This window comes from Malaclemys terrapin, chromosome 18 (assembly GCF_027887155.1).
Source record: "Malaclemys terrapin pileata isolate rMalTer1 chromosome 18, rMalTer1.hap1, whole genome shotgun sequence".
Taxonomy (NCBI): Eukaryota; Metazoa; Chordata; order Testudines; family Emydidae; genus Malaclemys; species Malaclemys terrapin.
Genome location: NC_071522.1, coordinates 17,251,814 through 17,264,435, shown reverse-complemented (window position 1 = coordinate 17,264,435; position 12,622 = coordinate 17,251,814). Strand labels below are relative to the sequence as shown.

At 39.1% G+C, this 12,622-nt stretch overlaps 1 protein-coding gene across 2 annotated transcripts in view; it reads right to left on the bottom strand.

Moving 5' to 3' along the window:
• The window catches only part of ZZEF1 (zinc finger ZZ-type and EF-hand domain containing 1), an 80,142-nt gene that overhangs the window by 32,588 nt on the left and 34,932 nt on the right, over window positions 1-12,622 (bottom strand). For both annotated transcript variants that reach the window (XM_054008180.1, XM_054008181.1), the window contains exons 23-35: window positions 12,448-12,529; window positions 11,560-11,761; window positions 9,682-9,827; window positions 9,153-9,393; window positions 7,929-8,008; window positions 6,709-6,802; window positions 5,703-6,219; window positions 4,796-4,960; window positions 3,624-3,743; window positions 2,491-2,652; window positions 1,588-1,717; window positions 1,177-1,315; window positions 56-221 (exon numbers count right to left, since the gene is read on the bottom strand). In XM_054008180.1, the coding sequence (XP_053864155.1) occupies window positions 56-221; window positions 1,177-1,315; window positions 1,588-1,717; window positions 2,491-2,652; window positions 3,624-3,743; window positions 4,796-4,960; window positions 5,703-6,219; window positions 6,709-6,802; window positions 7,929-8,008; window positions 9,153-9,393; window positions 9,682-9,827; window positions 11,560-11,761; window positions 12,448-12,529 (2,244 nt within the window). The remainder of the gene's footprint in view (window positions 1-55; window positions 222-1,176; window positions 1,316-1,587; window positions 1,718-2,490; window positions 2,653-3,623; window positions 3,744-4,795; window positions 4,961-5,702; window positions 6,220-6,708; window positions 6,803-7,928; window positions 8,009-9,152; window positions 9,394-9,681; window positions 9,828-11,559; window positions 11,762-12,447; window positions 12,530-12,622) is intronic.

Genomic DNA, 12,622 nt, shown 5'->3' with positions numbered 1-12,622 from the left:
TAATTGCTGCTGTTCTTGCCCACAAGCTGGTGAGTATGGAATCGCATACCAATACCTGTCAGAGTATTTCTTTGCAGAATAACACCCATAGCAAAGATCAAAGTCATCACACACATTGCAGTTCATCCGGCGACCTATAATAACCCCTTGGCAATGATCACAGGCATATTCCATGTTAACCATTTCATGGTCATCCTCATGACCTTTAGGTTTAACGCCACCTACGTAGAATTAAAAAAAAAAAGTTTGCATCTGCAATGACCCTTAGGTACAGTATCTATCTTCCCATTCTTTTCATAATGTAATGCCAGTATATGTTTCTTATGTTATTTTTCTTTTCTTTTATTATTATTGATTAGATGAGTACACATGACTAGAGAACTCTGTTTATCCCTGTAAGCAGAGAAGTTGATCTACAAGCAGCATTAGATAATCAATGGAAGCCACCACTTAATTTATAAGCTCTGGACACCAAAATTCTGCTAGTAGTTTGGTGAAAAAGGGGAGTCTGAGTTGTGAAGGTATATCCAAGTTGCAGCAAGTGATCAGATATGCCATATTAGAGAAACTTTTTTACTATATAAATTATCCTTACCATAGGATCTACAGTATGTTGTGCTTTATGAACTGAATGATCAATATCATTCACATCACTTATATTCTCTTTTTCAGCTCACCATGATCCTTTCGTAGAATATTGCAATATAACTGGTTCCAATACAACCAATTGAGTTCATTCCAAAAGAAATCCACACTAATCAAATATGGTTACATTTTTGTTTAGGAGACAAAAATCAAAGATAAAAGGAAGGAGAAAAGATATAAAGGAGAAATTTTATGTTCAGAATTCCATGCCAAATTCAAGTTCAGATGAAACTGGCAACTTGCAAGTTTGAATCCTACAAGCACTTGTGAATTCAAAATCACTCCTCTAGTTGTACTTATATTAGTGTGTTCATTAAAAAGCACATGATTCAGATATATACTGAAAATTTAGACGGGTGACATTCAGATTAGAAAAAAACAGGAAAAATTACGAAAGTTAAGATTTTGGGAAGTTTCAAAAAAAAAAAAAAAACCAACTTTCCCTTTGCCCATTTCACAGAAAACTTTCTAATGCATGATCTGGAAAGACACTGTTTCGGCCCCAGAAGTATTTTCTGACAAGATCCTTACCTAGGAAACAAGTTTTACATAGATCCATATCATTGCACTGCAAACAGCGGTAGCGATGCCAGGGTGCAATCTCATCACAACCATCACATGATATGTCCACGTTCAATAGGTCACAGTAACGAGCAACAAACATGTGCATCTGGAACAATAAATGGACACAATTTACATGTTGAATCTTTCTTGGTTATGAGAAAGCCCTTTCGAAACACAAAGCAGAATGTTCCCTTCTGCAAGGAAGCATGATGAGATATCTACGCATGCACTTCCAAGGAGATTTTCAAAGGCACATAGGGGAGTTCGGTGGCCAACTCACAGAAAACCAGTGGGAGCTTGCTGTTTCTCTCTTTGTGCCTTTGAAAAAAAATCTCCTGCAAGGAGCATGAAAAAATAAACAACAAATCATGAGGTCACCTTTCTCTGCTTCTCCGGGTCAGCTTGGGCTATCTTTTCATACCAGGTCTCAAACATTACATCCTGACATTCATCCATCCACTCGGAGTTTTGCTTGTAGTCTGCAATCTCATCTTCTTCACTCCACTGACTAAAAAAAGCTCAAAATTAAAGTTTGAATGCAAATTGGCTTCCTAATAATGCATTTTGGGATAGTTTATTTAAAAAACTAAAATTCAGACACAAGGTGCTAATGAGACAAGATCATGTATTTCACCTAAAAACTAAAGCACCGCCACAATATTCCAGAAACCTCCCCCCCCCCCCCCCCCCCCCCCCCGCGCTACAAAGAGGGTTGTTGGTTTTTTTGTTTTGTAAAAAACAAAAACAAAAAAACAAAACAAAAAAAAAAACACACCATACACCGGGGCGAACACACATCACCTGGGAAAACCAAGCTCATAGAATTGCTGTTGGGTAATTATGATAGAATATGGACAAATGAAGATTATTTCCTTCTAGAACAAACGGGCCAAGGGTAAAAGGGTAAGGTTAAAATGAATGCACTCTGAGTCATGCAGATGCGATGCTCATGCCAGAGGAGTAGGATGATGTCTATCTTGCTGGTAACTTGCCAGTAGTGTGATACTGCAAGCAATAGTCAGTTTAAAAACAAATTTCTGCTAGTGCAGAAGTTACTACTCTTTACATCTCTGTAAAGTTTTCAAAAGCACTTAAGACAATGTGACTTAGGAGCCTAAATGATTTAGTAGCTTTTGAAAAATGGGACATAAATGCTTTTGAAAATTTTACCTCACCTGTCTTCAGTGTCTTTACTACTTGTTTCAAAGTTCAGAGCTCATTCTTGCCAAAAACTGTACAAAAACTTAGTTCTATATAAAAATTATAGTCTTGCTGACTTACCAAATCACGCTGTCATGAATACTTATGTTTTCTTGTGACATAGTCATAAGAAGAAGTGGTAACTGTATATCAACAAAAAAGGAAAGATCACTTGGTTCCCAGCTCATATCCAAGAGGTGAAGGAGGGATGTCTGCACGCAGGATAAGGCAGGGAGCAATGATCTAAACAAATTGGGAAAACATGACAGCTTTAATCTGAAGTTGAAGCAGTATGATTTTGGGGGAAAAGAATAAAGTATTTATCACTAAACCCTTAACTAAGTTATTGCGTGTTAAATTAAATGAATAGTAGAACCTTACTTTACTAACCCACAAGCTTTCAAAATGCCAATAGTTCTAATCATCAAGTTGATTGTCTCACTATGCAGTTTTAACAGCAGAGTGTGCTGTGGTGCTGTCTCCTGTCACTAATGCTTTGTTATTCTTGCCAAATGTGCTACAGTACATTTACTATTATTGATATACTCCAAAGTGTATACTAAGAGGCAAAAGTTACATTACATATGTCAAAATAAATGAACAAAGTGATCCAGTACTGCTGAATTTTATCCTTGTCCTTACTAATTAGCAAAATTAAGTAAAAAGTGATTTTCTACACTATAGTAGCACCAAAAAGCCCCAATAATAATTACAGCTAAGGCTAAGATTTTGTCACACATTTTAAGTAACAGTCACAGACAGGTCATGAGCAATAAGGAAAAATTCTCAGAAGCCCATGACCTATCCAAGACTTTTACTAAAAATATGCAGAACAAAATGGGGAGCTGCAGGCTCCCCACACCACCCAAGGGGTCCCGGTCCGGAGCTCCCACGGTGGCCCAGAGCTCGGTCCCCACAGTTCCCAACTGTCAGGGGTGGTGCAGAACCCAACAGCTCCCAGGCACTGGGGCTCAAGTCATGGAGGTCTCTGGAAGTCACGGATTCCGTGACCTCCATGACAAAATTGCAGCCCTAATTATAGCCCATCATGTCAGACTGCATACAGAGGAAAGAATGGTCACACCATACCAGAATTTACACTCTTATTTGATACAAGGCAATAAATGTAACTAATAATAGAAGGGAAGGTGTGAGGGAGGACAAAGGTAACAAAAATAACATTCCATGTTACATAGGTGGGCTATGTTCCGTACCTGTCATTAATGCTGTTAAATCCCTTCATGGCATTGACCAAAAAGAGAACAAGCTGATAGTAGGACTCTCGAATTTCTTTGTGTAGTTCAACACCACAACCTTCCAAATGTCCAAAATAACTAAAAGTTAAAAAGTCAGTTTAGCAGATGTAGAATCCACCACTTTACTTCACATAGCACACTTTGTTCAATACAAGTAGAATTAGAAGCGAAGCGCAAAACAGGACACCAAACGCAGATTGTTCCTATGGAACTGTCAGAAGTATCAAGATGACTCATAACATTTTACCACCTGGCCCTGAAAAGTCCAACTCAAATAAATTTTAAAAACACACAGCAAGAAAGCAGCTAACAGATCTTACACAGCACTCTATAATGAGAACTCAGTTTGCGCAGCAAGTCAGAGGCAATCAGCTTTAGAATCTACGTAGACACATTATAATCACCATCTTTTAAGAGTTATGTTGAACACCTATCAGTCATATTTAAAATTAATTTATCTTTCCAAATCCCAATATTCACAGAGAAGCAACTGAATGACTAAAAAGATGAGTTGGTAAAACACTAGCCATAGGACACTGCCAGAGGAAGCTAGTTCCACAACTAAGTATCTAACTGCAGATTAGCTAATACATTAATTCATGGAGAAAAGACTCAAAAGGGAAAAGAACTCTCCCAAGCAAGTATTGCTGACAGAGCAACTAAAATTAATCTAACCCAGGTCCAGCTTAAATTCTTATTGAAGGAAAAAGATGAACCGATCCTATTTAGGGGCAGCAGTTTAAACTGAAATAATAAACAGAAAGCTAAAGACTGTGAATGTCTAAGACTATTCTAGTCTAATTTTCTGTGATCCAGTTAGATAATTGGGAACATTTTAATAGCTATATGCTGCGGGTAAGCTGCTGACCCCTGTTGGCATACATAGGAATACTGAAACTAAATCTCCAAGTACCCATATGAAAATGTAAACGATCAAAATGCACTGTAGAAAGTGTGCACAGAATCTTAAATATTGATCTGGGCACAATATATGCACTTGCTCTTGTATCTGTATTCACAAGGCCATCACGTCTCATTCTTTTCACCCTGGGCAATCAGTATTGAGTCAGGGCATGTAGACATGTTATACAGAATAGTGTTCGCTCCAATTTTCTAAGAAAGATACTTACTTTGTAAAATCTTTCTGGCAGGCCAGAAGTTCCAAGAGAAAGAGTACACAAGGTGGATGGAAACAGTGCGGCTGCCCAAGAGATTCTAAACACTGGCGGATTGTCTTCAGCACTTCTAGGATACTGTGGGCTTGGGCTTTCCTCAAAGCAAGGACCTTTAAAATACTAGGAAAAACACAAACTCCCAATGACAACTTCAAAACACCCGTTCTTCAGTACCTCATAATGCAAATCAACACTTGAGAAGTTAAACAAGTTTGATGAGTTGGCACCTAAATTATTAACTGTACTGTATATTGCCTTGAACACCACGGTAATAACAATAATGGGCTATTTACAAATATTTTACCCAAAGTCGCAGGGTGAGTGGCAGAGCCAGGAATAGAACCCAGGATTCGCAACTCCCTGTTCCAACCTCTAAACCTTGGGCTGGTTCTGGAAGAATGTCCTCTAGTTAAAATGTGCAGATTGGCCCTTTGAAGAGCCCTTCTCTAACTGTTCTAGATCTGTTATCCAAGACCCACTAACTCAGCTAGGCAGTTGTAATTTCCAGAAGCAGTTCCTTCCCCATTCAACCACCGACAGGAAGTAACACCACCTCACAAGCAGATTTGATGAAGCAGGGCAAACTGCAGCATAGGGACAGTAAGGGAATGTAATCACTATTCATAATCCTGAAGCTTTATGTGAGTTAAATGAGTCAGTTTAAATATTCCTTGGCAACCTCAGGTGGGTTGGGAGCCATAAGTTTGATGCCTGGATATCAAAATATAATGGACTGTTTTTCAAGTACCTGAAATTAGAGAAATATTACTAAAGATAAAAATATACTTTATCTCATCATCTGAAAGCTCTGAAGTCACTCAACCTTAAATACGATGGACTGCAAATTTTTAAGTTTGCTCACCTTTCATGGGAAAGTGATTGATCCTTAATAAAGTCTAATATATTTTTCAGTACAGGATATTTCTCCTTCACAGTGGGCAGTGATTTAGGCTCTTCCATTGATCTAAAAGATAGCAGCCTTAGTCTTCCACGGCTGAACTGAGATTTGCGAGTTGGAGTGGAGGGAGGAGATGCTGTGTCCTCTTGCTGTGAAACTGTATTTTCAAGGGGCTTACTTTGAGATTCAGAGGCTACTTCTGTCTGATGTGGGTCTGGCGCTTGCTTAATCTTTGTGTCAGAGTCTACCACTCGACCCCTTTCTGCAGAAGCAGGGTGAATTACTCCATTCGAAGACAATGAGTTTGCTGCTTGAAAATCTGCTTCTACGATAGAACTAGTCCTTTGACGTTTATCATCGTGGTACTGTTGCACATCCTCTACTTCTGAAGCATCCCAGTTATCAGAAGCAAGATCTTTTGCCTTTTCTCTCACAGGCAAAAATTTTAACAACAATAAGCTCTTCTGAATACAGTGTTTTGCTGCAGTATAAAAATTGGTGGGGGAAGGGGGGGAAGGCAAGTTAGTAGAATCACCAGATCCAATCTTGTGTAATACCTTTCCTATGTAATTTAAGTAGAAATTGGCTCTTATTTTTTATCTTCTGGCCAGAAAGTCCTGGAAGTATGGTTTCCTGCCCCTTGATAGTGAGTGTCTGGATCTCCCACTATTAAGTGCCTATTCAAAATATTCACACCAACCATACAAAGCATGCAATATGTGAAGTGTCGTTACAAACAACTTTTTAAAGTGACGGTTCAACCATCAGTAAGTAAGATGATCCAGTGCACTGGTTGTTTTCTCATTCTTTAGGAAAAATCTCTGGAGACAGTGCACATCACATCAGCTAATTTATCCCTGTCCACAAACATAAGATAGCCTAAATTGCTAATTAATTTCCTTGAGCACAGAAAAAATGAGAAGAGCTACGTAAGATAAAGTTAGGCTAAGCCATCAGGAAAGACACTTACCAAGGATTTCTGGGTTCACTTCACTTGTTTCTATATTCTGTTTCTCTGCTGTATCATTTCCTTTACCCATCAGGAACTTCTGCTTCATTTCTAACTGTAGATAAGAAGTTAAGTAAATTAATTAAAAATGTGAAATCCTGCCTATCCAGATGGCATGGCAGCATGAAGACTGTACCACAATTAGAGAATCTCATTAGTCCACTCCTGAGATTCTTAAGACACGCTAATACAATACAGGACTAGTCCTTTATGGTCTAGAACGTCTTGCTGGTCAGCCTGTGGCACAACCCAGTGCAATGCACTGAAAAGCTTGACTCTTTCAAGCCAAAAGTAAGCTGAGCTGATGATACCAGTTCTTTCGAAGACATGTTGTGCACAACAAGCATTAAATCAGGTAAAATTAAGTATGTGTGTATCTCTTCTCTTTTCAGCCAAGAGATCTCATCCCTGTGCATATCTTTAACCACAGCTGGTGATTTAAATGACAAAAAAACCCACAATTATTTTACTACTCTTTCCTCTCCTCCTTTTAGCACAGCAGAACCAAAGTAAGTACATGAGGGAGATCTCTCTTTCTGGCTGATGCATAAGCTCTGGAATAGGCTTCCAGGGGTAATTGTGGACTCCCTGTCATTGTAGGTTTTTAAGGACGGGTTAGACAAATACCTGTCAGTATGATAGAAATGTAGGGCTGTCATTGTGGCAACTCTGCCTCAGCACAATAGGCGGAACTTGATAACTTCTCGAAGTCCATTCCAGCCCTCCATTTCTAGGATACTATAATCCAAAGAATTCCAATTGCAGGGCAAAATTCTACCTCTGCACCTTCATTGAAAAGCCTAGGGAAGAGCTTGGCTCACAGAAACTTTAAATACTGGTAATGATGCATGAAATGAAAGGCCTAAGCCAGACTAGCCAAAATTGACTTTGCAGTCAGGAATAACATGGCAGTCAGGAAAAACATCTTTTTACTTTTAAGTTGAACAAATTTGATCTGCAATCATTGAGAAAAAAATAAAAACAGACCCTCCTCAGCCACCCCCCCCTTCCCCAACACACACACACACACACACACACACACACACACACACACACCAAAACCATTTTTACATTTTACATTTCAAAGTACAGTGACACAGACTCCGCATTGGGGCTCAGGAGCAAAAATATATGTGAAAGAAGAAAACCCAAATAGAAATAATCATCCTGAACAACCTTACCATCCATATTCTAATCCCATCAGCCAGAGAATATACTTGTGCAAACTCTTCATTCAGAGGCATCTTGCCTCCACTGATGACTGTGAAAACAAAAAAAGAGGAAAGACTTTTTATTCACTGCTTCAGTTTCACATCACTCAACGATTAAAATAAAATAAGATATCTGCAAAAGGCTGTGATAGACCCTGTCATCTACCTCTTAAGGCAATGCCAGGCAGGTTGTTTTGTTCCCTATTGTTCTTACGGATATACTATAAAGGCTGGTAATGCATTAAAACCATCTCCTGTACCCTGACAGCAGACCTATTTGCAAAGTGGAATAATGAATGAGTATGTACAGTTACAGTCAATACATATGGGTCCTGCAAATGTACAGGCAGGACAAATAGAGGCTATTCCCAGGACTTCAATGGGAGTTGCACGTGCTCAGTACCCCTCAGAATCAGACCCTGAGAGGCCAAATAGCACTTTTTTGTTCAACAGATGAGTACTTACTTCAGATAGCATGTTATGACATAGAAGTAGTGTATTGCATATTAGAAAGAAAAGTTGGCAACCCTATTCCCTGGAAAGGTACAAGTTGCAATACCAAGCGCCAACTGCATGAGTTAGGAGCAGAATATTAACTTAAACCCCACAGTGGGTTGCAAGCTCACTTTCCAAAGCATGACACTATTTAGGGGCTTCGTTTGCATTTCCTCCCCAAACAGTACTGCTAAAATGTAAATACTTTGTTCCTTGCTGTTTAGGAAATGTTTAATGAGAGCTGAAAATGGCTGAATGAGAGAGAGTTGTGTTCTAATGACGCAACTCGTGGGAGACAGATACCTTTGAGTTACAATCCCGGTTCAAAAACCAATGCCCCTTGTGGACTTGGTCAAATCACAACATCTCTGGCTTAGTTTACTCATCTTTAAAACAAGGATAACCCTATTTGCCTATGCGACTTAGAGGATTTGTGATGATTAGCTAACCTTCGAAAAGAGCTGTGATGATGAAAAACACTAACAAAGCATTATAATCTTATTACAGTCTATTGTGGTATTGTGGCACTAGTTGGTGAGTGCAGGGCTGTAATATTTTCTTTATACAGGATGAAACATCTAACCTTCTGAATATTTTTGAAACTAAATACATTTTTCAAGTTTTACAACTGAATTATAATATGATTTCTTACAAAGTATCAGCCTTCATTATTGATATATTCACTAATATAAGAGTTACCATATTTTTGTAGCTTCCCATATAAATCTGGAGTGAGATACACCAAAGCAGCAAATGTGGCGTTCACAGCTTGATCAACAGTGGAACCAGCAACTATATCTGTCTTTGGGGCCTGTTTTTTACATGCCTGTATAAGTCCTTTGAAAAGCTCAGAATTTTGCCCACAGAAATCCTGGGAAGGATCTGATTTTGCAAAGTTGAGAAGCAAGTTACGGCAGTCATCCACATGAGAGTTCTTAGTCTGGAAAGAGTATTGAAACATTTACTTAATATCAGTTTAAAAATGCTTGCATCTCATTTATATATTTGAACAACCCATACCTCAGACAGATGTTACAGTCAAAATGACAACTTAATATAAAGGGCACAGAATGAAAATTTCTCTTCTTTTGAGAATTCAGCAGCCCATGAGATGGAAACCTCAGCCTAGCAGTGTACAGTTAGAGAGGCGTCAGCTCATTAAGCCTGAATAAAACCACTCTCGCATAGTGTTTTCCTACCCATAAAACAGAAGCAGTGGCCTAAATACCTCTTTATTTTGGTGCACTTGACTGGGTTCATTTGCTTCCAAAGTCGCCTCAGGACACATCTGATGCCTGAAGACAGGTTTCCATAAAGGAGAATTAAGAACTGATGTCACTTTTGAAGGAGGCAGCTCTGCTTCACTACCTAGCTCTGCAAAAACAGCAAGACAGACTTTATGGATTTATGTTCAATACTAAATATTTTTGTTCAATTTTATATGACTGCAAAAGTGCACAATTTTAAACACCTGCCGCGAAAGGAAAACAAAAAGGAAATGGCATGTAGAACAAAAAAAGGTCTCAGACTGACGGTTACTCATGATGTTTAGTGCCACGTATGCAGCAGACAGACATCACACCACTCATGTACAGTCTGACTGCTGACATGAATGCAGATTAAAAAATACAATGCTACAGCATGTTACTATTCTAAAAGGCCCTACATTTAAACATCTAAGCTGTACTCATGACCACAGTATCCGACTACTCAAAGCACTTTACAAGCTACAGATACAGGGAATGTAATATCTGGCATGTCATAACCTATAGCATGCAACAAAACGCATATAAATGGATACACTGAGGTACAGATTTTTGAAAATAGAAACCCTAAACTTAAGTTCCCAAACCCACAGCGAGGCATCTGCCTGACTTTCTGGAGTCCTGAAAACTTGAAAGCTCCTGTTGACCTCAATGAGAACTATAGGATGCTCGGCACTTTTGAAAAATAAAGCACAGGTCTACATATAGACGTAGGTTCCTAACTTTGGGATCCTTTTTTTGGAAATCTTAATTCATATATGAAACATACAGATACGATTGTGATACCTGTGGCCAACCCTTTGTATGTTGTCTATCTTCACAGGCCTAAACCCCCGCAAACACATGCATTCTTAACTTTACTTATGTCAGTAGCCCAATTGAATTCACTACTCATATGACTGAAGTTAAATATGTGCAGAAGAGATTGTGGCACCAGGGCCTTGAATAGCAAGCTCTTTGGGGCAGGGATTGCACCTCCCTGTGCCTGTAGACAGTGCTTAATATATTGTGGGTGATACCAGAATACATGAAAACAATCCAACAGAATCGTGACTGAAAACTTCAGGGAAAGTTTAGGTAGACAGAGCAGAAATCTGGCCAAATCACATGGACAGGTTCTGCACTACAAAGCACTCATGAAGTTTCATACTGACCCCTCAACACACACAAGCAGAAGTTAATATCAGAATGAATTTTGCATTATGGTTCAGAGGTCTAGTAAATAAACTACAGATTATGCTGACATATGGTGCTCCAATACAGGAACTGAAATAAGTGTTCCTCCCCCCAGCTCCTTTTAGATTTAAGAAATTCCAAATGATCAAAGGGAACATTTTAAAATCAGCATAAATGATGTGCTATGAATTCTTACTTTTTCCATTTTCTGGTGCAAATTTAACGAAATCCTCATGAAATCCACAGAAAAGATACAGCATATGCAATGGCAATGAAAGATTCCCCCCTTTGATACTTAACATGACCACCTCCAGGGGTCAGAGTAGTTCTGTCTCCAAGTCCATTCCACTCTTGGCCTCTTAAGACTGCAAAGGGTGCCAATAGTGATGGAGTTTTTTTGTAATTTTCCCAAAGAGAAGGTTAAAGAGGCAGCATAGGTAGCAACCAAACTTGCTGCACATAGCCCACTAAAAAGTCGCCAGATGGTTAAAAATTTTGGTCATTACCAACTTGGTCTGTAACTGGCAACCTAGTCAGGATTTTCTGTTTTCAAATATGAGTGGGCTGGAACAATATGTATTCCTTTCAAGAATATAAAATATTAGATTCTTGCACCTCATCCCCATCCTGGAAGCAGGACTGCTAGAGAAACTAATTCAACTTACCCAGTTGGGATTTCAGTGCCATACTCCGTGAAGCCAAGCGCCCCATCAACCTGGATACAAGCAGCTGTAAATCCAAGCCCCAAGAAACTGCGACATCTGGTAGGCCATAAGCAGTGATGGAGAACTTGTAGCCCCACTCATTATTACTGCTGTCAGAGTGAAAGAGAAACTGCAGCCGTGGGCCAGCCTTAAAGGTCACTTTCTACAGAGCAACAAAACAGTCATTTTGCCAAATGTACATGACAGGAAGACATTTTGGGGTCATGAATTTCCTTCAGCAATTGTGTTTTTCAATATTCTCACAGTTTCTCTGTAATATGTGCTAGCCCCCCACCACATGACTGAAAAGCCTAGAGCAATTCAAGTTTCAACTTTCTAGTCAAAAGAATAATTGAAAGTTTCAGCCCACAATACAGCTTTTAATGTTAAAAAATATATATCGGCAGGGAAAGGTTACACTGGAGTAGCTATGAAGTAGCACCTGAGTGGCCACAAGAAAATAATAAATGAATTCAACTTGCCATCTCAAGATTTATTTAAAATTAACGAGGTACAAGGAGATCAGAGAACAATTTCAACTGTATGTTTAACTGCAGTGAAACATGGTTTTCTACATGCTAGCTGGTAGTGAGTTAATCAGACATTACTATTGGAAAGGACCTTCTGGGTCATTCATTCGCATCACTGTGGAATTACAGATTTCTCCCCGCCTCCCTACCCCTCTGAGCATCAGAGGTGGGTGTGTGCACACACCCACACCAAAGATAAATTGTCAGATTACAAGGTTTCTGCAGAATCTCTTACCTATGACGCTATAACACCACAGAGTTCCAGGGTACCCCAATATTAACATATGTGTATTTTGCACAATATTTTAAAGTCACTCACCTTGGGCCACTTCTCAGTGCCAACCTTTGTATCATAACGAGTTTTTGCACCTCTGGCATCAGTAAACTCCAGGTAATCATATCTGTGGAGAGTGCAACTCATTACTTACACATATTTATTTTTAAAACTTTTGGGCAAGTTTACTTTGGAATTTCTCACACTTCCCTAACCACCC